The following is a 26,634-nucleotide window of genomic DNA, read 5'->3' on the forward strand; positions in this document are numbered from 1 at the left end:
AAGTTTTATACCCCCACATTTCATTTCCAATTATAATTTAATGTTGGAACTTTTGTGATTAATGTACCTCAGTAGCCATTATTAGTCCATTTTATAGATGAGAGATTGAGGCTTAGAGACACTACATGCTCACTCAAGTTCATATAACTAGTAAGATACTAAAGACCCCAATCCACTCAATTCCAAGGTTCTTTACCTTCTATCATCTAATTTTGGGAAATAAACTCCCTATTTTGAAATCTGTAGGCTTATGTTGGAATTTCTATTATTTACTAATTATTAAACAAATATATGTAATCTATAGAGTCATTGCCAATAAAAACAAATACCATAGCAGGTATTAAAAAGTAACTAGAGATCAGGCCATTCTCTGAGCGAGTCTCTAGGCAATTTATCTTATTTCACTAGTTGTCTAGTCATTAAAAATGGTTGTCTTAGTTTGTAATTCCCAAAATCTAAATCTTTGTAATTCCCAAAATAAGGCGAGGAGAAAGCCTCCTCAGAATCCAGACATGCCCACTGCTGACAAAACCTACCCCAAATTAACGTACGGGGTAGACAAATTGTCACATCTAAGAAATATCATTTGTACAAAGATAGGTCTGCAGACCTTTTGTGGAGAACCCTATCACTGTCACAGCTAAAACTTTCTAAGGGAGTTTTCTCCACAAATCAATTAGAATACTTTGAAATATTTTGGCTGGCAATCACAATTGCATGGGGATCCCAGGGCCTCTGGGACACAGTGGCCCAAATTCTAATGTACAGCAAATGTTTTAAGTAGACTTCCAAAGAGCAGAACTTCAGCAGTCAAGTCAACAGGCTATTAAATTCCCTAAATTAAATACTATGGGCTACCACAAGTGTTGTACTCTCTATTTCACTCGTGTATTTAACTTTCTCACTAGGAATGTTGTGTCCTTTTGAGGCAAAAATGAATTGTTATTTTCTTCATTGTCACCCTTAGGCCAATGCAGTGGACACAGCAGGGGCTCAACAGAAGTGCCCTTTGATTTCAACACTGTTCTCTCAGTTTCTGGCAGCTCCAATAGTAAAGGAAGATTGGGTGTATTACCGTGTTTCCCTAAAAATAAGACCTAGCCAGACCATCAGCTTCAAGGCGTCTTTTGGAGCAAAAATTAATATAAGACCCAGTGTTATATTATATTATATCCAGTCTTATAGTCAAATAAGACCAGGTCTTATATTAATTTTTGCTCCAAAAGATGCATTAGAGTTGACGGTCTGGCTAGGTATCATTTTCCGGGAAACGCGGTATCTATGCATTAGTGTGAAACCAGGTCTCTGATCCCCCCTCCCGGTACCGGCAGGAATCAATAAACACTTACTGAGAGATCAGCCCTACAGTGTTGTTTTAGGGAGGAGGGCGTCTCTCTCAACTTCCCCCAACCGTTAAAAGAACGGTACCCAAAACTAAGGAATTCAAAGATCCTGGAGTGGGGAGGGGGTGGCGGCAAGTGTGATACGTGGACATCTCAGGACATCAGCAGGGGGAGCACAGGGCTGAGTAACCCCTCTTCTGGGCAAACCCAGGGTGTGAGTCACTGGTGAGTAGTGGGCGGGAGGAAGGGGCAGCCTGAGTCACAGCCCTGGGGGAGGTCAGGTCTGCCCGATGGAATTGGACGTGGAATTTAAACGGGACGTGAGTTTCAAAGGAGCTCACTCCCTGGGGGTGGGGATTTGGGGTCTTAGGGGCCGAGAAGGCTGGAGCTGGGGGCGCTCCTCGAGCGGCGGGGAGAGGCTGGCGGGGACCAGGTCGGCCAGCCGGCAGCGCCGAAATCTCCCGCGCTGAGCTAGCCCCTCCTCCCCGGCCAGGCCTCAAGCCCTCTCCCGGTTAGGCCCGCCAGCCAGCTCCTCCTGCCACCCCCGCGACGCAATCCTGGCCGCAGTTACGCTGCGAAGTCCCAGACCCACCAGGCCCACACCAAGCCCGGCGGCCCGCCGCGCGCCACCGGTGACGGCACTGCAGGGTGCGTGGCCAATCGTAGCGGCCCCAGAGGAGGCGGCCTCGGCCCCGCCCCGCGCACCCAGGGCCAATGAGGCGCTGACGCCGGCGGCCGCGGCGGGGTGAGGGGTCGTGAGGCCCCGCCCCGTCCTCCCCTTTCCCCTTTGCCCCGCCCTTTCCCGCCCGGCCCTCCCTGTCCCGCGCCGCTGCTGGTGCCGGTCCCCGCGCTGGGCCCGCCCCCGCCCCTCCTGCCGGCCCGCCAGCGCGCCTCACGGCTTGTGTCTTCCCTCCCTCCTTCTCGCTCTCTCTCTCACGCCTAGCGCAATGGCGGCGGCCGCGGCGGAGCAGCAACAGTTCTACCTGCTTCTGGGAAACCTCCTCAGCCCCGACAATGTGGTCCGGAAACAGGCAGAGGTAACCGAGTTCGTCGCCCGGACTCCGCGCCCCGGCCGGCGCGCCGATCCTTCCCTCGATACCGTCCCGCCGGGCCTCGGTTGCTCAGCCGCGGCGGCGCAGGCCGGGCCCGGAGGGCGGCGGCCGCGCAGCCCACGTGTGAGGCGGCCCTCAACTCCAGGCGGTGCCCTAGGGCCCTTCCGGCTCTTGCAGCCACGGCAACCGGCGCCAGTTACCTCCCCGCCGCGGTTCGCACACACGTGCGGCCGCTCCTGACCCGCTGCCCCCGCCCAGATGGGGAAACCGGGCGTGGGGGAGGGATGTGGGGTGCGGGGCGGGCCCTGGGTCTTTCCTCTCCCCTTTCCCGCTTTCTCCCAGGGGGACCCTCCCCTGCCCAACCTTCTTGGTCCCCCAAACTCGGGCTGCTACTTGACCCATCACCCCTACTTCTCTCTTTTCCCCTCTTCTCTACCATCTGTCCCTCCCTTCCCCATCCCCTCCTTTTAAAATGTCTTGCCCTGTGGCCTTCTTTCCACTTATTTCTGTTTAGTCGTCTTTCTCGTCTAGTTCCTAACATCAGAAGCTGGATTTCCCACCTCACCCACAGTCTTGTGAAGTTACCTGTAGGGTTTCTTTCTAAGCAGCTTCCACCTTAACTTTGCTCTTCAGACAGTCTTTTTGATCTCTAGAGATTTGCGGTCTCATAAATGGGATGTCCTGGGACTTTCGTGGTTTTAACTGGGCCAATGCTGTATGTTTAATTCTTCCATCTCATTAAATCTAACCTGAATCTCTTTTTTTTTAACCACCTCTGGCTCCTGGCTTCCAAAATGTGGAGCTCTGGATATAATTTCAAAAGACACTATTTCAAATGTACCTGCAAGTTCATTTACCATGTGGCAGTAAGACACTTGGTTCCGTAAAAAACTGAGGTTATACTGTCAAGTGTTGAGACCAGGATTTATGTGGGACACTTCAGGAGAAGGGCAGAAACTTTGTGGTGTCTTTTAAGTGCATTATCAGAATCTATCTTCGAACTTGATTATAATACATGGAGTTCTTTACCACCATGTGATTGAAGATTTTTATACGATTCAGTGAAAGATGTTCAGCCAGATCTTTTTACAGAGCAAACATTTATTTTACATATAGCTAATGAAATTGAGGGACAAGTCCTGCTCTGGACTCACAAGATTTATGGTTGTCATTAAAATCACAATGTTTATAGATTTTTAAATAGATTTAGGAATGCTGGTTACTGTGGTTATTTAGTGGCTTTATAATACTCAAAGTAAATACGCTGAAAGTTCAGTTCTGTATGAAAAAGCACTTTAAACAACTATTAACTTTATCCTAATGACTTCTGACTTATTTATTATACAGGTCATAAATGTTCAGAATAAAAATTCATGCAGTACAAATAGTTCTTTACCTCATTCCCCAAAAGTAACCACTTTTAAGTGTCTTGTGACTTTCCCTGAAAATATCTTTAAAAGCATGTATATACATATTCATTTTTACATGAATGTGTTCATAATACACATCCTACTGTGCAGCCTGGATTTTTACTCTATATTTTGCATTGTCTCATAAGAGATTTTGTTAAAGCAGCTATGTAGTGTTCCATAGTATGGATGTATTATTTATTCAACCAATCCTCTGCATGGACATTGAGATTTCCAGTGTCCTGCTCTTAAAAACAGTGCTATATATAGGAATACATGTATACCTATCTTTTCAGACTCTGCCAGATTTATTTGTAGAATACTTAAAAGCAGCATTTGTCCTTAGAAGTAATGTGCAATTGATCAGTTGATCAACTTGTACTATCAGTGGGGTGTGATGATGCCTGTGAAAACATTTTAATACTTTCTGCTAACTCTAGAGGTAATTTTTCACCAAAATTCTTAATTTCAACCCTTAATAGAAATTTCTGTGTGTTACAAAGCAGAATAGCATTGTAATTATTAGTAAACTAGTTTAATTCTGCCCCTTCCCTCCAGTTGCTTAAGTCTCTACTGTCAAGCCTAGTGGTGAATCTCTTTCTATTGTACTACATACCAGTGTCTGGTTCAGCTTGAATTCCAATTGGTGCCTGTTGTAAATCTTTTATCACTTCCATCACTTTGGGGATAGTTAGCAGCATTCAGCACATTTTCTTATAAAGAACAATTGAAAGTAAGTACTGTTATTCTTAGTCTCTTCTTAGTGAAAACATTCAGATGTTATATTTTTATTTTGTATATCTTTGAAATGTATTAATATGTAAAGTATTATAGAATTTTCTTAATTTGACATAAAAAAGGTAACTGTTAGAGGGGAAGCTACCTGGTACCATATAATAGAGCACTAAGCCGGGTGTGTAAAGGAAGCAAAATACTTGAAAAAAGAAATGGCTGCACATAATGATGCCTTAATATGCTTTTTTTACCATATGATATAAGCCTATCATAACTAATCAAACAACAAAATTATTACAGTCTGATATAGTAAATATAGAAAAAATATTTTGAACTAAAGACTTGGCAAGGGCTCAGTAAGTATCTTTGTAATTTACTGTCAAAATAAAAATACTTAGTTGACATACTAAATACTAAACTGTTGACTAAGGTAACTTGTTTTCAAATATGAAGTCAAATACAGTAAAAGATTTTTATTTATTGTAATGTATTGTTGAAATCATTGATGGGCTTCAAAACTTTAAAAAGTTTTAAAAGTTTTTACATTGTATAAACAGTTTGGTAGGGTTTATGTCTTATTTGTATTTTTTAAAATCTTTAAGGATTTTTCTAATTTTACAAAAAATGTTTCTGATATTTGAATAAATGATTTGAATGCCCTTGTCTCAAAATACAATAATTACAGGAATGAATCATTGACAGGTAATCCAAAGTTAAATGTCCGTGGCATTCATGACCTTTTTTTGTATAAAATAAGTATTTTATCAGTCATATGCATGGATTTTTATATTCTTATTAATTTTTTCCATTGACTTTGTTCCTCGTTGATTCTAATAGAGAACTTCATTAATGAGATTTGAATTGAAGGAGGCTAACATATTGAAAAATGTACCTGATTTTTGAGGAACCAGGGTTTATACTAGGTAAAAGTTTTTTTGTCTCTTTTACATTTCTGTATACAAGGTAGGCTCTCCATAAATACTGAAGGAATGAGTGAGATAAGTACATAATTAGTATTTCTCCTTTGGAAAGGGGGAGGCGAAATTTGCTTTACATTGTGTGACTTTATGGTAGAATCAAATGGAATTGAAATTTTATTTACCACGACACTGGTAACATTTATTGAACCTGCCTGGGCTAGTGCTAGGAATAGTCTTAGAAATATTCTTTATATTTGCTGTACTCTAATGTGCTAGGTACTGGGAATACAAAGAGGAAAAGTTGCCATACCTGTCTTTGTGGAAGTCAGTCTATCTAGGTTAAGAAAAAATTACGCTTTTGATTTTAAGGCTGTGTTCTTTTTGTCAAACTATTGTCCTTGACCCATGTTTTGGTATAGATGTAATACTATATCTACATTGCCACAGTGGAACATATCAAATGGGGAGAACCCTCTCTCAGGAGTCAGATGTCACTCATGCTAAACTCTCCCTCCATTGACTTCTAATTCATTATGGAATAGAGTTCAATATTTGACGGCTTGTTTATAAGTCTCTTAGAATTAGCATAACGATCACTATTAGTCCCAGCTAGGCCAAGGGTAGAGATCCTCAAAACTTATAACAGGTTTCCTGCGAGTGATAATCCTAGTAAGGAATTTTTTTTCCAAAACTTGATTTATCAACTGGAAATTTAAGTGTTAACATTTATAGCATCTACAGCGCATCAGAGGCTAAGCTAGGTACAAGAAATAAAAACACATTTTTATTGTAATGTGAGAGACTGTGTTTAAATGAAAAGCTATATTGGTTTTTGAGTTGCTTTGGTAAAGATTAAGTGAAAAACCTCAAGGTATGTACCCATTTTTGCAATCCTTTTGGGAATATCTTTACATAAATTATCTCATTTCTGGATAAATATATTCAAACCATCTTCTTTCCTCAGCTGTGAATACGTTTTGTCAGTTTTCAGCATTGTTATGTTCCTGTGTGCTTAGGTACTTGAGCGGAGCTTGAGGTTATCAGAAGATTTTAAATTCTCCTTTCCCCAAAATTTGTTATTCCCCAAATTGAGAAGTTTGAAAACTGGGTAGCACTGCATAAATAGAACTGGTTGTTTGGTAGAGTCCGTCCCTAGGGGCGAAACCCAGAGAGCGTTCAGTGCCAGGGAGATTTTGAGTACAGTTGGCCTCAGAAAACCAGAGTTCTGTCTGCTATTTATTGTCTGTGACCCTTGGCAAGTCGTTTAACTTCTGAGCCTTTATTTCCTTATCTGTCAATACTTCAAGGATGCCCTGGAGCAAGCACTCAATAAAAGGTGTAAGGTAGATGTGGATTCAGAGAAGCACTATTTTCCCTCTGTCCTTGTTACACCTCTTTCCGGAGAAACCAGGTAAATTATATGGGTAGCAGCTGTTAGCAGAGAAACTGAACTCAAGACTACTAAGAAATTAACATGTTATCTACATTATACCCCTTAAAGTGGATAGATGAGAGTGGACTATCTTTACTTATTTAATGTCAATTCTAGTCAATCAGTTTAAATAGGCTTCTTGGGGAAAATAGTTCCACGTGTACTTAAAATAATGGTTTCTTTTCCACAGTAAAAGACTGCTTCGGTTAGAATTTTTATACATGCACATGGATCTATACTTCAACTTAATTTCGTAGACATCATATACTTCGGTCTTGTCTTTTGATGTACTCTGACAATCTGTCTTTTCATTGGTGTCAATTTAGTTTTATTGTTAACCAGTTTGCTCTCATTTTATGTTATTAATGGAAAAGGAAAGAAGTATCTTAGGTCATAAAACCTAGATTTCTAAATCTATTAAAATTATATTAAAATCTGGTCAAATTTCTTCTGACTGTATTCATCTATTTGTGTATATAATATAGTTTTAGTATAATCCTTGCTTAAAAGAAAGGGTAGCATAAAGAATTTGAATACTTGCCCTTTCTCTGGCTGCACCTGAGGTATGTCTGTGGTGGTTGTAAGTAGTGCTAATCTGAAACAATTCTACAACATCTGGTCTAAAAAGTGTTGACAAGATAAGCAGTTTTCCATGATGTAAGTAGATACTGACTGAGCACTTTGCAGCATGGTAGCTCAAGTCACACTTAACACCCTCTTAGGCCTTGAGTTTTGTTAGTCAGGGGAGCAAAAGTTGGGGAAATGTGCACATACATCAAAAAAATCTATTTAAGAAATAAAGGTAGAAAGGAACTTGATAAGCAACTCCTTAGACATCCCCTCTTTCCTAACCTATCTGAAGTATATTTTATGTTACAGGAAAAAATTTTAACAGCAGACCTAGATTATACGACTTCTAATACAAAGTCCTCCCAGTCTTTGTACTCATGAAGTGTTCTAACATTATAATCTTTAAAGTTTTTCTTTTTCATGTAGGAAACCTATGAGAATATCCCAGGCCAGTCAAAGATCACATTCCTCTTACAAGCTATCAGAAATACAACAGCTGCTGAGGAGGTACTATTTTAATATTTGAGAATATATTCTTATAAATGAGTTGTGTATTAAATGGTGGTCAGAGTGGGTGGTGAGAACTGTTTACTGCATAGATGTTACCAGAACTTTGAACTTAATATTTGCCAAAAGCTGCTTTGGAGTTAGAATTTTTTTAAGGACTCTTATTAAGAATGAGAATTTCTTTTTTTACCCATGTAAGATGATGTGTCCAGGATTTTTAAAAGTTCATAGTTTTTAAATAATTATGATGTAAAAACTATTAAACTTAAGTGCTTTCTGTAGCTGCAAAAGTATTTCCTTGAAACAATTCATTCTAAAGGAGGAGATTTAATTCAGTGTTTTAATGTGTTGCCAAATGTTTCTGAAAAAATACTTTTTGTCTTCATAAGTTGTATGGTTATAGTCCTCTTGAAGTGGTGAAGAATATGTGCTATATGTTTAAGAATGAAGAGAGACTTTATAGAGTCCTTTAAAAATCATGGCTTTTAGCAAATTACCTAGTTACTCTACCATATTTGAATTAATAGTTTCTTACCTCTTCTGTGCATTTAGCGGCTATTTTTTCTTCACAGAAGTAATTATACATATTGAATGTTAATTGAATATCCTGTTTATTTTGGAAAAGGCATCAAAATACCTACGTCTGGAAAACATACCCCACCTATGAAACATTGCACTTAGAATTTATAAAGTGAGACTTCTTTGCTTACAGTCACACTATATGTAAAATGCTTATGTTAACACGATGGAAATGAAATCTCACTAAACTTCTGCATGGTAATATACCTGACTTTAAATTGGTGACTTAATGTTCTCTAACATTCAGAAAACAGTATAAACGTGTCCTGTTTTTTTTGAAAACATGACAAGATACTTCACCTTTGTAATGTATTTTTTCAATTCAAAATTAATGTCAAATATGAAGAACAAACATTCATACATAAGGAAACTTAAATCTCTACAAAGTTGGCTATTTTAATTCTTGAAGATTGATGCAAATTAGCTACAAAACAAATTTTAGAGCTGAGAATGTGAATATTATTGAATTTTATTTTTAAAGGCCTCTATTGAACTCTATTTAAATCTTGATTGATTTAGGAATTAGATGACTGATCTAGCCTCAGCATCTTGATTGTGGCGTCATAGTTTTCAGTGTAAGTGTGAGAAAAATTACACAAATTTGAATCACTTTTATGGGGATTTTTAACCACTTTGAATCCTTTCTAGAGCATAAATTTTTTAAGTTTGTTACCTGCCAAAAGTTCAGATAAAAAGATTTCTTAGTGAAAAGTAAAAGGAAAAAAAATGGCAAGTTTTATTTGTATAGCTTAATTCTTTTTTTTGTTGTTGGTCACCGTCTCTAGTTATAGTGATAATGAAGAGCTGCAGCCCAGAAAAGAAAACGAACATGAATAATTGAGTTTAATATTTTCAGTGGCTTATTGATTTAATATGATAAAATTTTAGAAAGACATTTGTTTTGATTTTTAATCTGAGGAATATTACACTGAACATGGCAAACTTAAATATATCCTGCGGGTTAGAAAATGGGATAAGAATATACACATTGAGATTGATTAGCACTTATTAGGTGTTTAGAACTTGTAATGTTTGTTTACATGAATGAAGCATAAAGATAAATGGATTTGATAACATTTTAGCTACAAGGTTGATGAAAAGACAGTAACAGCAAGATAGGCCGGGCTGGGAGCGTAAGATTAGTTCGGAAAGGCACTTCATATATTAGAATGAGAGCCAAATGGAGAAGCAGGAAAAGAGCATTTTAGGGTTTGCAGTTTATGTTAAGATTTGTTTTTCTCCAAAAACTATATTAAAAATAGGAAATGAAGACAAGTTTGTCATTGCTATGATACGTGTTCCTGTTTGAGATCTAATATGTTTAGGGCTTTTCCTCAGCTATAAACCAAAATAGCCTTTGGGTGGCATTTTCTATACAGTAGACTAATGTGGTTAGAAATAGTTTTATGTAGTTTACCAATTTTTTTACAAATCTAACAAAATGCTTTTGTAATGACTTGTGAAAATGAAACAGTGAAATATATCAATGACAGAGTGAATCTAGGTTGCTGAAAATTTTATTTCTAGTAAGACACCAAATTATTAACAATTATCAATTTTAGGCTAGACAAATGGCTGCCGTTCTGCTAAGACGTCTTTTGTCCTCTGCGTTTGATGAAGTCTACCCAACTCTTCCTTCTGATGTCCAGACTGCCATCAAGAGTGAACTACTAATGATTATTCAAATGGAAACACAGTCTAGTATGAGGAAAAAAATTTGTGATATTGCTGCAGAGCTGGCCAGGAATCTTATAGGTGTGTATACAAGTTATTATAGAAGAAAATGAATACAGCTGCCCCTTGAACAATACGGGTTTGAATTGTTCAGGTCCACTTATGCGGATTTTTTTCCATAAATGCCTGTACTTTTCGATCCAGGCTTGGGAGTCTGGATGAAAGAGTGTTAAGTGTATGTGTTGTTCTGTACCATTTCATATAGAGGACTTGAGCATCCATGGATTTTAGTATTCAAGAGGGACCCTAGACTCAATACCCACCATGGACAAATTAAGTATTTGGGGAGTCATAAGTTATATGCGGGTTTTCAATGGTGTTGGGGATAGGCACTCTTAACCCCCACGTTGTTCAAGGGTCAAATGTATGTCCCTTTTTTTTTTAAGTGGAATCTTTACAGGAAGATTCCCAAGTATCTGAGGACCATTTATTCTATTTGAAATGAGAATGATTATGGATTCTGCATTTAGAGTCAGAAGTTTTAGATATTTGTGAAACTTTTGACTCTAAATGCAGAATCATAATACTTCCATTGGTCTTTAAAACTTTTCATGTGGAGAATTAATTTTGTAGTTTGCATGAAATATTGTCAGTTTCATTTCCTCTTTAATCTGTGAAGCTTTTTTTTTTTTTTTTTTAAAGATTTTGTTGGGGAAAGGGAACAGGACTTTTTTGGGGAACAGTGTGTACTTCCAGGCCTTTTTTCCAAGTCAAGTTGTTGTCCTTTCAATCTTAGTTGTGGAGGGTGCCGTTCAGCTTCAAGTTGTCCTTTCAGTCTTAGCTGTGGAGGGCGCAGCCCACCATCCCTTGTGGGAGTCGAACCGGCAACCTTGTGGTTGAGAGGACTCGCTCCAACCAACTGATCCATCTGGGAGGCAGCTCAACTCAAGGTGCCGTGTTCAATCTTTAGTTACAGGGGGCGCTGCCCACCATCCCTTGTGGGACTCTAGGAATTGAACCGGCAACCTTGTGGTTGAGAGCCCACTGGCCCATGTGGGAATCAAACCGGCAGCCTTCGGAGTTAGGAGCATGGAGCTCTAACCGCCTGAGCCACCGGGCCGGCCCTAATCTGTGAAGTTTTGAAAGCACAGTCTAACTTACAATTTACTTGCCAATAGAAGTAGAAGTCAGTGGAATCCAGATACTTTTCCTATTATATTTGTATATTTATAAATTATGTCCATGTGCTGTTACACTGTTATGCTGTGTACACTATAAAATACCCAATATTTTTTTTTAATTTTTTTAGATAATTTTGTTTTTCAATTATAGTTGACATTCAATTTTATTTTACATTAGCTTCAGGTGTATAGCTTAGTTGTTAGACATTTACATAATTTACAAAGTGATTCCCCCCAATAAGTCCAATACCCACCTGGCACCACCATACATAGTTATGACAATTTTATTTACTATGCTGTACTTTACATCCCTATTTCTATTTTGTAACTACAAATTTGTAGTTTTTAATCCCCTCATCTTTTCACCCAGCCCCCCCCAACCCACCTCCCATCTGGCAACCATCAGTTTGTTCTCTGTATCTATGAGTCTATTTCTGTTTTGTTTGGTTATTTTGTTCTTTAAATTCCACATATAAGTGAAATCATGTGGTATTTGTCTTTCTCTGTCTGGCTTATTTCACTTAGCATAATATCCTCCAGGTCCATCCATGTTGTTGCAAATGTCAAGATTTCGTTCTTTTTTATGGCCAGGTAAATAGGCCATTGTACATATATGTAGCACATCTTTGTACATATATGTAGCACATCTTTATCCAGTCGTCTATAGATGGGTACTTAGGTTGCTTCCCTATCTTGGCTATTGTAAATAATGCTGCAACAAACATAGGGATGCATTTATCTTTTCAAATTAGTGTTTTTAGATTTCTTCAGATAAATACCCAGAAGTAGGATTACTGGATCATAAGGTAGTTCTATTTTTAATTTTTTGAGGAACCTTTTGTTTTCCATAGTGGCTGCACAAGTTACATTCCCACCAACAGTACAGGAGTTCCCTTTGCTCCACATCCTCACCAACACTTGTTGTTTGTTCATTTATCGATGATGGCCATTCTGATAGGTGTGAGGTGATATCTCATTGTGTTTTTAATTTGCATTTCTCTGATAATTAATGATGTTGAGCATCTTTTCATAGGTCTATTGGCCATCTGTATATCCTCTTTACAGATATGTTTACTGAGATCCTGTGCCCATATTTTAATCGGATTGTTTGGGTTTTTTTGGTGTTAAGTTATATGAGTTTCTATAGAGTTAATATTTTGGATATTAACTCTTTATTGGACGTATCATTGGCAAGTATCTTCAGTAGGTTGTTGTTTTTTGTTGATGGTTTCCTTTACTGTGCACAAACCTTTCAGTTTGATATAGTCCCATTTTTTTTTTTTTTTTTTGTTTCCCTTCCCCATGGAGATACATCAGAAAAAATACTACCAAGAAATGCCAAGGAGTTTACTGCCTGTGTTTTCTTCTAGGAATTTTATGGTTTCGTGTCTTACATTTAAGTCTTTAATCCATATTGAGTTCTTGTATATGGTGTAAGAAGGTGTTTCACTTTTTTGCATGTATCTGTCCAGTCTTCTCAGCACCATTATTGAAGAAACTGTCTTTACCCTATTGTATGTTCTTGCCTCCTTTGTCGTAGATTAATTGGCATGGATTTATTTCTGGGCTCTCTATACTGTTCCATTAATCTATGTGTCTTTTGATGCCAGTACCATGCTGTTTTGATTAATATAGCCTTGCAGTATAGTTTGATATCAAGTAGCGTGACGCCTGCAACTTGTTCTTTCTCAAGATTGCTATGGCTATTTGGAGTCTTCTGTGGTTCCATGTAAATTTTAGGATTATTTGTTCCAGTTCTGTGAAAAATGCCATTGGTATTTTGGTAGGGATTGCATTGAATCTATATATTGCTTTGGGTAGTATGAACATTTTAACAATGTTAATTCTTCCTATCCACAAGAACAGTGTCTTAATAATTTTCCCAGTACAGGTATTTACCTCTTTGGTTAAATTTACTCCTAGGTCTTTTGGTATTTTTTTTTCTTTTTGATGCTCAATTGTAAATGCGATTGTTTTCTTAATTTCTCTTTCTGGTAGTTCATTATTTATGTATAAAAATGCAACCGATTTCTAAATGTTAATTTTGTGTCTTGCTATTTTACTGAATTCATGTTTTAGTTCTAATAGTTTTTTGGTGGAATCTTTAGGGTTCTCTATATACAGTATCATGTCATCTGCAAATAATGACAGTTTTACTTTTTCCTTTCCAATTCGGATACCTTTTATTTCTTTATCTTACCTGGTTGCTGTGGCGAGGACTACCCCTCCAAAATACATTTAAAGGATGAGATAAAAGAAAAACATCTAAAGCATTTTATCAACAGTCAAAACTTTTTGGTCACACCAAAAATAATAATATAATTACATATGCTTCATTATTTTTTGACAGACTCGTAAGTGTGATTTTAAACTTAGTTCATTTAGGTGGCATTTTTAAAGGTTGAAAAGGATACTTCACTAAGATAAGGAAGGACTAAATGGGAGGTATTGTTGGTTGGTCTTATTAATAAATCATGACACTAATTCTTTAAGCTACCAGCAAAGTTCAAAACCCACTGAAACTCTTTAAGTTTTGTTTTAAATAGCTCAGAAAATTCTATTTTCAAAATTTTTAAGTGTACAAATAAGAATTTTTATATGTTCTATTTTAACTCAAAATCACTTAATAGAAACAGTAAGGTGTTCTGTCCATAGTTTTTTTTTTAAGCAGCTGTTTTCCCTCTCAAAGCATCATTTTTATGTTGAGGAGACAGATAAAGGGTATTTTTTTTTAATGTCAGAAAATTTAATTTAATTTCAGAAAATTTCAGGAAATATAGGGGAAATTTTCACTTAAAACTACAAAGCATGAGCACCACTCTGGGTTCTGAGTTTCCCACTCCCGCATCTTCTCCTGTTTGAAAGTAATAATTATTTTGGTTTCAAGACCTCATTAGCATGTATTAGCTTTGCCTACTTTTTAAACCCTTTAATAATAATAATAAATATAAAAGATTCCACCAAATATTCAAAATGCTGCCTTTTCTCCAAATCCCACTTCCAGAAATGACTGCTGCTCATGTTTGTGCTCATGTAACCCAACTGTACACAGTTTTTACAAGATTATAATGTCATTTTCATGGTTAAAGGACCTAATTGTATTGGAATTTTTTTAAAATATAGAACAAGTGACATTTTCCACTACTCCATACTCTGAATGAGGCTTATGCAATAAAAAGATTAACCGTTAATTTTTAAAAATTTTGACTTACACACTGTATGCCTGGATTTCTTTACTTTTAGATGAGGATGGCAACAACCAATGGCCTGAAGGTTTGAAGTTCCTTTTTGATTCAGTCAGCTCTCAAAATATGGGACTGCGGGAAGCTGCCCTTCACATTTTCTGGTATATACATTGATGTAATTTTTTTTAACAATTTAATGTTGAATGCTCAGAACACATTTTGATTTTTTAGTCTTAACTTTTTAGACTTAAAATAATGCCTTTAGATAAGCTTTGTATTGTGTTGGAAATAAAACTGAAAGAACAAAGCCTTTTATTTCATATTATGATTTTTTTTTGCATACAAGTGTTCTCTGGAACTTTATTTCTTAACCTTTTTTTATGATTTTGAAAATTTTTCTGGAACAGTTTCTTCTGCTTTATTTGGAGATTGACATGGTAGTAAATGTACCTTTTAGAAAGCCACTTTAATAATGGCATCTTGAAGAAGAGAAAGAATTCCCATTGTTTTCTGGCTTCTGTATAGCCAAGCTTCATAAAAATGTAATTTTTTAATAAACTCCTGTATATTTATAAGCAAATGGTTAAAGCTTACAGTTAAATCAATTTCTACATTAAGAAAATTTTTGCCCTACTGTGTTACACTGTTCTGCATTTAAAGTATAATTGGATTTATAATTTATTAAAATCATACATTAGTTTCAGTATAATATACCTCAAGCATCAGAAGAGGATAAGGGTTGATATTAACACCATTTTCTATTTTCGTTGTCAGATGTATCTTATTGATATCAATAATCCAGAGTAGAGAATTAAATAAAAGCATTCAGTTTGTTTACTGAATTTAGAGTATTGCAGAACTTAAACTACCTGGATCTGCAAGGCTAGGAGCAAATTGTCAGAAAACATGGTTACTTCAGTTACCATCTGACACCCCGTAGTTGCTCTAGTTCCACCCTGTACTTCCCATTGAGACGGCGCGATAAGGATACAGCATAGGGCTGGGATGGGTGGCTGAGTAATGTGTACTTGGGTCGGCTCTCCTCCCAGACTAACCCTCTGCACCATGTTTCCATTCACCCAACCCCAAAAGAGTTTGCTTGGAGGGTGGGTAGATGATGTTCAACCTTAAGGATTAATACATACTTTTGAGTCAGGCAGACATTTAATTAGATGTGCTAGCTGACACTTTACTAAGATATAATGTAATTTTTAAAAACTGCTTTGGATCATTTTTTAGGAACTTTCCTGGAATTTTTGGGAACCAGCAGCAGCACTATTTAGACGTCATCAAACGGATGTTAGTTCAGTGTATGCAAGATCAGGAACATCCATCGGTAAAGATTTCAATTCCATTAATATTAGCACCTAATATAACATTTAACTTGTAAACAAAAGTTATGTATTTGGAGGTTGTCTTTACTGTAATACTTTAAAATATAAACACTAATTTTACTGATAAAGAAAAATTTCATCTCAAATAAGAAAACTTGGACCTTCTCACGTGTGACATTTTATTCTCTTCATTTTAGATCAGAACATTATCTGCTAGAGCTACAGCTGCTTTTATACTTGCAAATGAACATAATGTTACTCTGTTCAAACATTTTGCAGACTTGTTACCTGGGTTCTTACAGGTAAGAAAACAGTTTAAAATAGGTGATTACATCCTTACTGGTTTTCTGTAGTCTAAATTCACATCAGTGTTCTCTAATGCATTCATTTATTCAAATATTCATTGTCTGCTGTGTGCTGGCACTAGGGTATGGGGTACGGCAGTAAACAAGACATGAAAATCTCATTGAACGTAATATCTATTACCTTTATAGATTCATAGTGTTAAAATTTTAGGTTAGTCTCAAATTTTTTCTGTAATGCAAATGACAAGCAATTGATGCTTATTGAATATATATGATCACATAGGTTATTTCCATTGAATTAACCAAATAACCTATGAAATATACTGCCCATTTTTACATAAAGAGAAACTAAGGAGGAAAGGATAGGAAACTTGCCCAGTGTCACAGTGTTGGTAAGTGGGGGAATCGTGCACAATTCAAACCCATACTTAACTGCAGTTCTTCATTTTAGCCACAGAGCTGATAACAGTTTGTATATTATAAAGTAAATAGTTTATGTTTAATTCACATCGTTGGATCTCAAGACTAAGTTAATATTTTAAGGACATCTTGAATCAATCAGAAGATAAAATAAGGTTGGGTAAATTAGAGCAGTTAGTCTCAATCTTACAAGACCTCAAACGCCTTTTTATAACAAATATTTGAGTTTTTTTAATTTTGTAAGTATCTTACATTTATGGTCATGTGAGATGCATGATAAGAAGGTCTTGTGAGTTCCTTGGAAGCATAGGTGTCACAGATGCAGGATATCTAGTACCCTAGCTTTGCTAATCTAAGAAAACACCTCCTAGGAGAAATAGCACCCCTGTTGAGAACACCACGGGTTAGGATTGAAATAATCTATCCTATGTGATTCAGTTATTAACAGGATTTATATCAAACTGAAAAGATAGTTTAAGTCAATAACAAAACGTTAACTTTTTCATCTATTGTTTTAGTAATTTATTACCTACAAATCTTAAGTTACTCACTAAGTCTAATCTCAGATTTTTCTTCCTCTGAATTTAGAGTAAATTAAAATGTTAGCCAAAACTTTTATCTAGGAGTTTTCACTCTGAAATACAGTGGTTGTTACAGAATGCACATTTAAATACCACAGTGACCAAACATGACATGAAAGAGAAATTAACTGGGTAATATTGGATATTTTAAATGTATCAAAAGATCTAGTATTTACTGTATGTATGAAAAAGACAAGGACATGGATGTAGGAAGGACAGAGGAAAGGGCTTCCTGGTGGTGAAAGAATTCCTTGACAGCTTCAGGTTCTGTGGTAGTGGTTATGACAGTTTCACTGATTTTCATTTTCACTTAGAATTAAATCCTTGTTTTGTATGTTTCTAGTTAACGATGGGAAGGAAGGTATACATGTGGCTGTAGGTAGAACATTTGCACAATATAGATTGCTAAATTATTATTTACAGAAAAATACTCATAATTGTCTGTTGTCTGCCTCTTAATGTTTTGGCTAATGAGGCATCATAAAGTGACTCTTGAGCACAGACTTTTTTTTTCTGTTTCATCTTTTCTAGTCTGTAAATGACTCGTGCTACCAGAATGATGATTCAGTTCTAAAATCCCTTGTTGAGATTGCAGATACTGTTCCAAAATATTTGCGTCCTCACTTGGAAGCTACTTTACAACTAAGTCTGAAGGTAAGTTAAATACTTCAGTCAATGTTCTGTTTTCATTTTCAGTGAATAAACTACTAAATATATGCAAATGTGTCTTCTTCGTAGTTGTGTGGAGACACTAGCCTCAATAATATGCAGCGCCAGCTTGCCCTCGAAGTAATTGTGACCCTCTCTGAGACTGCAGCTGCTATGTTAAGAAAACATACCAATATTGTTGCACAGACTAGTAAGTCAAAAGTCTTCAATGTGGAAAAGTTATTGGACAAATTTTGCCAAGAGTTGTACGAGTTCACAGATTTGTTGATAAAATGAATATCCTTTCAAAATCAGATGAATCTGGGAAAACACATCTCTGTACATACTTAGTTGCATGGACTAAAAGAATTAAACATATTGATTGAAAAAACTAAATATCAGTTTTCCTCAAATTAATCCATAAATTCAATATAATTTCAGTCAAAATTCCAATAGAGTTGGTCATAAGATTGTTTCTAAAATTCACGTCAAAGAACTTGAGGCCTGGAGTAGCCGAGAAAATTTTGACTAACAAAGTAGAGATCTTATCTTATCAGCTGTAAAGATGTAGAATTTGTTGATGGTCCAGATGTAGACAGATGGATTGGATGGAACAAAAGGGCCTGAGAGCAGATCCACTCACATGGAAACAAAGCTGACTTAAAAAGATAATTCATCAAAGGTCGTGGGTAGGGTTTCCAGGCGGGAATTCCCGCCCATTCTCAGGAAGGTTTTTCACTTTCCCATTCACGAATCCCGAGAACAGATGGTTGGGAAATTAGGAAAATCGGCTCCTTGAACCCAGGTGGTTGGTAGTATAGGCCATCACTTTGTTGAAATGATTTATCGTGGAGAACAGAAAACAGTTTATATCTCGGGATTCGGGAATGGGAAAGCGAAAAATGGGTGGAAATTACCACCTGGAAACCCTCGTCATAGGGGCAACTGGTTATGTCTGTGGGAAAAAATATCGCAACCTCAGATATTCTATAAGAAACCAATTTAGGGTCGATTAAAAACTAAACAGTACGGATACATTTTATAAGTAAAGCTTGATACTAGAAAATATTTTTTTAAAGACTGAAACACAAACCATAGGTGCAGACATTGCTAAGTTTGCAAATACTAAGACAATTTTTGTCCAAGCAAATACACCATAAGTGAAATTGAAAGATAAGCTGCAGACTGGAAGAAAATAGTTGCAGTGCACACAATCAGAGTTTTGGTATCTAGAAATTAGACAAAGGCTCAGAGGAAATTCACAAAAGAGGAATCTGAAATGGCTAACGAACTCTGCTCCTCAAAAAAACAAGTGTATTTGTGGGATACAAGTTATTAGAAACTTTGACAATATCCAGTGTTGATGAAGGATATGGATAGGAGAGGACTCTTGACAGCTCCAGGGCACTTCACACATTGTTGTGAAATAACTTCCCTGAGAAATGAAAGCTTATGCAACCACTGTGGATTGCAGTTTAGTGATTTTTAGTGCTACTGAAGATACTTGTAACAGTTTTATGCCCTGAGCTCGCTCTTATACATATCAAGGAGATATGTATAAGAATCTTATCAAGGTAAATTTTGCAATACGAAAAAAATTGGGAACAACTAAAATGTCCATTAACAGGATAGTGTTTATATAAAGGAATGCTATGAAGTAATTAAAATGAAATCCATGTATTTTAAGAAAAAATACCAAAGGATATGTATAGTATGATACCATTTATTACATAAAAAATAAAATCATGAAATAGTGCTCTTTTGTATATAGATTATAGAAATCTATACTTCCACATATAAAAACAGTTTGGGAATGGAAACATTGGTTTTATAATGCTGCTCAACTCTGGTGAGGGACAGAGACTACAATAGGATTTGGGAAGTTTGACTTTTATCCTTAATGTTACTTCTTAAAAAGAACAAGATCTAAAGCAAATGTGTGAAAAAGGTTAAAATTTAACAAATCAGATATTGGGGGCACAGGCATTATAAAAATATTTTTGTCTCACCCTCTTGGAGGCAAAGTAAATCCTTCGTTTTTTATTTTTATTTCTTAAAATTCTTGCTTGTAAAGGATGATGTTGAAAGTAAGAAAGCAGTGGTGTTGATGTATGAAACGATCCTTTCCATTAGTCCCTCAGATGTTGGCGATGATGGTTGACCTGGAAGAGGATGAGGATTGGGCCAATGCGGACGAGTTGGAAGACGATGATTTTGACAGGTAACTGTGTGCAGGCTCCCTGACGGCACAGAGCACTGGCAGCTGGCAGTGAGAGCTTTGGGGTTACAGGCCCATCTCTTTCCCACTGTATTGTGTAATCTGTACTTAAATTCTTGTTTGGCATATGGGACACTTTGGCTTTGAGTTTGAGTTATCTTATATGTATAGAGAAGCTTTATTGTGATAAATGCCTTTATATATGTAGACTTCACTTAGAATGGTTGTTGCACATAATTCCCTGTGAAACTTCGTAGTTTCCTAATACGATGCAATTTAACTTTATAGAGAGGAGACGGTGGTAGTGAGATTTGTACACTAGAAGACAGTAACACTGGAATTTTACTTGCGGTGACTTAGGAGGCCCCCATGAATATAGACTCCTTTGGAAAAGGCAACCAACCAAAATCTATATTCACTGTCCAGTAGTGATGATGGCCCCTTACGTGTATGTGAAACCCAGCACTTCAGAATTCTATTATTTTAATTGATTCTTTCAGTAGTCCTAAAGGTATAGTATCATATTATTGATGCAGAGTGGAGAGAGAAGGTTGGGTGGTTTGTCCAATTTATATAGCCAGTCGGTAGACTGGGGTTTAATACCATTTTTCTTACTCTTCCCAGAGCATTATATTCCCTCTCTTTCTTAAAAAGAACTGAAAATACTCCACTAAAAGACTGGTAGGCAGTATAAGCTACTATAACTACTGAAATGAAAGACATTTGACTTAATAAAATACATGGTGTGTTTTGAAGCTTAATCCCATTTTTAAAAATGACTGGCTTCTGGCCTTACTACTGCTTTGAAGTGTATGAAAGTAATCCTTCAATGGAAATTACTTAATAGGGCTGAAGAGAAGATGGGCTCAGATCTAGTTTCCTCTCCCTGGTTCAGTTACTGTAATGTGCTGCTACCTGGCCTGTAATTTGCCCTGTAAAAGACACTTAAATTTATGAAGCTATATTTTCTGGACTAGATGCATAAGATTTTATCTGAGTAAGTAAGCCATAAATATATTTTCAAAATCAGTTTAAGTCTGAGAACCTATTCCAAAGATCAATTATAGCTTTATATTTATATGTAGTCTTGTCTTCACAGAACAGTTAAAGATCATGTGTGTAATAAACTCACTACTAAACTTGGAGTTCTAAGACGGGGCAAAGGCAAAAATTTCTTCAGTTTTCAGTGAAAACACTAGAATTGATTTTCAGATATACATAAGTTTGAGCAATACAGTTTGCACCCTTTTAAGAGTAAAATAAGCTCACAGTGAGGAGTAAATCATATACAGTCTCAACACCTCTTTCAGTTTTCTGTGTTCTGTCCATCAATAAGTTTGAAGGATATGTGTCCAGGAAATGACAAGGCTCTCCTAAACACTCTGCTCACATTTCTGAGGCTTGAAAGTATCAGAACCTAAGTTTTAGCCAGTGATGGGTGTAGAGAGAGAAAAAGGGAAAAGCCCTGAAAAATAAGATTCAGACATAGAACTTTTTAAATTACAATAGAATTATAATTTTATTCCCTCCGCCCCTTTAACTCTAGGGTTTTTAACCCACAACTTAACTACATACAGTCAAAAGACTGAATTAATTCGTTCTCAGGCCTAGTTTAATAACATGTTTAGAAATACCTGTATAGTGCATTATTCTTGTGTATTTTGAATGTGTTAAATTTTGTTTGTGTATAGCAATGCAGTTGCTGGCGAGAGTGCTTTAGACCGAATGGCTTGTGGACTTGGTGGAAAGCTCGTTCTGCCAATGATCAAGGAACACATTATGCAAATGCTTCAAAATCGTAAGCTGTATTTCTTTCAAATGCTAGATAGAATAGTGGAATGTGACTTTCTAAACCTTAAACTCTAACAAATGCTTAGACTGTCTAAATATTAATCTTTGCTTTTTTATATTCTGTTTAACCTAAGTTTTTACATTATGCTGGTAAAGTTCTGGTCATCTTTGAAAACATTCAATTTTTTGTTGAAGAATATTTTTATTCACTACTGCCAGTATTTGATTCTTCCTAGAATTGGCCTTAGTGTATAAGAAAAATTATAAATTGTAAGGAAAATTTACAGATTTTCTCCCTAGCCAGAAATATCTAGATTTAAATTTAAATAAGCATTATTTGCATGTTTATGTTTATGAAACTTTAGCATATTTGATTTATGTAATCTTCATCTAGTATCTTTTATTTTTTTAAAAATTAGTTTATCCAGGAGTGAAGCCACTTTCATATTTCTTTTATTTTTCTAACAAATATTTGGTCATTTGTGAGCCTTTCATAATTTGTGTCAATACCAAAAATTGTGCACGTTTTTTGTCTTTTTAATTACAAAGTTAATATGCTTAATTTTTCTAAGAAAAATCAAATACAGAAATCTGTAAACTAAAAGTCCCTTACCTTAGTTTCAGATTTGGCCACTGTTAACAGTTCTCAGAGACTATTCTACATGCCTTGCCCCAACCCCCACAAGTCTTTTTCTCTGATTTTATTTATGCACATATGCAGGGGTCTCCCCAGAATGTGAATATACCGTACAGACACACCATACTTAAGCTTCTTCTCCACAATACATCATATCACCACATAATAGCCTCCCTCATTTAATAGCTCATAGCATTCCACACTTTACCCATTAAATGTTAATAGTTTTTGTTGATTACAAATAGAGATACTGCATACACTTAACAGATATGCTGCCTTGCTTGTATGAATGTTTATTTACAGAGTACATTACAAGAGATAGACTTGAGGGTCAAACCATCGATTTAGGATCTTAAAGGAGTGAAGCTGAGTAACAATACCAACTTGAAATGAAAGTGAATTATTAAGAACTCTATCCCTTACGCTGTTTATCTAGCTCCTTCTTATCCTATAAGATTATTATTTGTTCTGAAAAGTCATGGCCCAAAACCAAAATCACATTAATGATGTGATTTTACATCTGGGTCTTAAATAATAATTTTCCCCTTTTTTCGCCTCTAAATTTGTTTACGGTTTTTTTGTCTTGTCTTTTTACAAAGGGATAGGGACAGTTAGCATCACAGATTACTCAACCTATAACAGCTGCTAGGAAGAATCTGGTTTTTCCATTTTTAAGGTAAAAGTAAAGCCCAGAGATATTAAAAGATTGCACAAGGTCAGCCAGCTGTCAGTGTTTCTCCACTGATTCACACTACTCAAACAGATTTGTTGTGAATGTGATTTTGTGATCTTAGTGAAAAGAATTTGACTTTAAGTTCTTCGTACAACTTACTAGCTAGTGCAGAAAGCTTTACGTGTATGGCAATGAACCCTGAAAGATTTGTTACTGCTAAATGTATGACTTTGAGCAAGTCTTTTGAGTCTTTGTTTACTTGTTGTAAAATAAGAAAATGATGCTTGCCTTGCACCCAGGATTGGGATTAGGATTCAAAGATGTATTTAGTATATGTCAAAAGTACTTTAACAATTGTAAATGATAGATATTTCTTAGTAACATATGCGACACTTTCTTTTTTTTAATTTTATTGTTTTTGCTTTAAATAATAAATAGCAAATTTTTTTAAAGCTTAAAATTCAGAGAAGGAAAACCATTTCCAAATCTGCATATGATACCATCATTTTACTGAACATTCTTCCAGGAGCTCTGCACATTGAGAATATATGAGGCACATCTCTGAACCAAATATAGATATCCTTCAATAAGTATTTACTGTGTTTCTTCTTGAAATGAATAAATCCAGCATGCAGAGATTAGTATCAGATATTGATATATTGGTTTCCTAGGATTACTAATCCTCAGTTGAGAAATTTTGGCTTAGTATTGAGTAAACACATTTAAAACATACATAAAATAATGTTATTATAAGTGATAATATAGTTTTAATACTTCAACATTTACAAATTTTCAGAAACTTTTAATAGTTGAATTAATTACAACAGAGTTCATCTTTACATGGGTTTCAAGCTCTCCAAAATGAAAATTTAAATATATAATTCAGGATTTTTCTACAATTTGCATAATCCTTATACCAGCAATTCTCAAACTTTCCATTCTCGGGACCCTTTTATACTCTTAAAAATTATTGAGGATTCCAGAGTGCTTTTGTTTATGTGGGCAATACCAGTGTTTATTAGAAATTAAAACATATTTAAAAATAAGAAACCCAGTATACCTTAACAGAAATAACATTTTTTTGTGAAGAATGACTTTTACAAAACAAAAAAGTTATTAGAAGAATGCCCTTTTTTGCAATTTTGTAAATATCTTAGATAGCTGAATTCTTTTATCTGCTTCTATATACAGTCTCTTGGGATTTCACCCATGTTGTAATCCTGGACTATTTCACTATACTCTCAAAATGAAAGTAAAGAATAATATTATTAGGAGAATAATTTTGACCTTGTGGATTCCCTGACAGAATCTCAGAATCCGAGAGTTCTTGGGCCCCACTTTGAGACCTATAACTATACACAGAGCCTAGCTTTATATATTTATGTATATCTTGCTTTGTTCCACACAGAATTTGAAGCACCCTAAAGGGAACAACAACATAGTAAATATAAATATTTAGAAATCAGAGTCAGGGAAATTATATATTAGAATAGGATATTGAAGTCAAGTAAAATAAACATTGTTTAGTTAATATTTTGTTAACCAAATATTAGAATACAAATAAGGTTCATCCATATTCACTTAATGTATTATTATATAAAGAAAAAAGCAGCATCTTTCTTCGGCCTTTTTTCTTTTTAAAGAAATGTGACAATGGAAATCAATAAATTTATATTCAATAAACAGCAGTGTGTGACACAGAAAATCCAGATATTTATTGCTTTTAGTAAAATATTAAAGGGAAAGTCTCTTATTTTAAGTAGTTGATTTAAATACTGAGAAGCTCTTTGCTTCCATATTGCCTTTTAACTTTAGAAATGCTTGTGTGACACAACCACTATTACAGTGAAATAATCCAGTCAGGTATTTTTCTGTTCACTTTCTTAATTAATAAATAAAAATACTTTGTGTTATTCTTTTCGAGATAAAGAGAATTTTTATACATCCACTAGAATGACATGTTTATAGTGTCTCATTGCAGTTCTTTCATTTGTCATTCTTTTCCCTAGCTGACTGGAAATACCGGCATGCAGGGTTAATGGCCTTATCTGCCATTGGCGAAGGATGCCACCAGCAAATGGAAGGAATTCTAAATGAGATAGTAAATTTTGTTTTGCTTTTTCTTCAGGATCCTGTAAGTACCAATAAATGCTTGATTCATAATTATTACCATAGTTTCACATGGGAAATAGAAAGCCTTTACTAATACAAAGGAACATATTCCAGCATCCAAGAGTAAGGTATGCGGCCTGTAATGCCGTGGGACAGATGGCCACAGATTTTGCACCTGGTTTCCAAAAGAAATTCCATGAGAAGGTAAGTATGAAGTCCTCAAACATTTGAATCAAACTTGAAGAAGAAGGATGGCATTTCGGAATGTATGCTTCTGTATGATTTTGTTTCACAGGTGATTGCTGCTCTGCTGCAGACCATGGAAGACCAGGGCAACCAACGCGTGCAGGCCCACGCCGCTGCCGCCCTCATTAACTTTACTGAAGACTGTCCCAAGTCCCTGCTTATTCCATATTTAGATAATCTGGTGAAACATCTGCATTCCATCATGGTACTTAAACTCCAAGAGGTAAATTTTAAGATCTTCCAGCCTCCTATTTGAGATTAATTTAGGTTAATTTTATGGTTAAGACCCTTGGAGAAAGCGACTTTTCTGCGTGGCTATAAAGAATGGACAGTTAGGACATTCTAGGCTTGACCATAGAAGGAACCATATGGCTTTTATAGGTTAGGTAAGATCAGTATATGAATTACCTTGAAAACAAGGCAGTTATTTTTGAACTCTGATTTATGTAAATTGGGAAGAACCATTTTATGTTCTTAACTGCTGCAGGAAATCATGTTAATGTGATTATAGGGAACTAGCATGGTAGCATTGTGAGACATAAACAGAAAAGGGAGATTTAAGGCAAGACTGTCATACAATCATCGTTCAGGGAGTGTGGATGGTAATAGTGGAAGTAGGGGGGAAAGGAGATTCAAAAGCCATTTCTCAAGAAGCATTAGCATTTTCTTTCTGCCAGTTTGAATTTTTTTGTGGGGGGTTAGGGGACAGGACTATTGGGGAACAGTGTGTACTTCCAGGACTTTTTTCCAAGTCAAGTTGTTGTCCTTTCAATCTTAGTTGTGGAGGGTGCTGTTCAGCTTCAAGTTGTTTGTCCTTTCAGTCTTAGCTGTGGAGGGCGCAGCCCACCATCCCTTTGTGGGAGTCGAACCCGCAACCTTGTGGTTGAGAGGACTCGCTCCAACCAACTGATCCATCTGGGAGGCGGCTCAGCTCAAGGTGCTGTGTTCAATCTTTAGTTACAGGGGGCGCTGCCCACCATCCCTTGTGGGACTCTAGGAATCGAACCGGCAACCTTGTGGTTGAGAGCTCACTGGCCCATGTGGGCTGGCAACCTTGTGGTTGAGAGCCCACTGGCCCATCT

At 36.3% G+C, this 26,634-nt stretch overlaps 1 protein-coding gene across 1 annotated transcript in view; it reads left to right on the forward strand.

The window, feature by feature from the left end:
• Positions 1-2,201: 2,201 nt before the first annotated feature.
• IPO5 (importin 5) overlaps positions 2,202-26,634 on the forward strand; it is a 39,805-nt gene continuing 15,372 nt past the window's right edge. The window contains exons 1-13 of the mRNA XM_033104429.1: positions 2,202-2,380; positions 7,888-7,968; positions 10,110-10,302; positions 14,646-14,748; positions 15,827-15,923; positions 16,119-16,223; positions 17,759-17,881; positions 17,966-18,086; positions 20,009-20,096; positions 21,785-21,891; positions 25,204-25,328; positions 25,421-25,510; positions 25,602-25,775. Coding sequence (XP_032960320.1) covers positions 2,291-2,380; positions 7,888-7,968; positions 10,110-10,302; positions 14,646-14,748; positions 15,827-15,923; positions 16,119-16,223; positions 17,759-17,881; positions 17,966-18,086; positions 20,009-20,096; positions 21,785-21,891; positions 25,204-25,328; positions 25,421-25,510; positions 25,602-25,775 — 1,497 coding nt within the window. The 5' untranslated portion in view covers positions 2,202-2,290. The remainder of the gene's footprint in view (positions 2,381-7,887; positions 7,969-10,109; positions 10,303-14,645; positions 14,749-15,826; positions 15,924-16,118; positions 16,224-17,758; positions 17,882-17,965; positions 18,087-20,008; positions 20,097-21,784; positions 21,892-25,203; positions 25,329-25,420; positions 25,511-25,601; positions 25,776-26,634) is intronic.

The sequence above is a fragment of the Rhinolophus ferrumequinum genome, chromosome 4, assembly GCF_004115265.2.
Source record: "Rhinolophus ferrumequinum isolate MPI-CBG mRhiFer1 chromosome 4, mRhiFer1_v1.p, whole genome shotgun sequence".
Lineage (NCBI taxonomy): Eukaryota > Metazoa > Chordata > Mammalia > Chiroptera > Rhinolophidae > Rhinolophus > Rhinolophus ferrumequinum.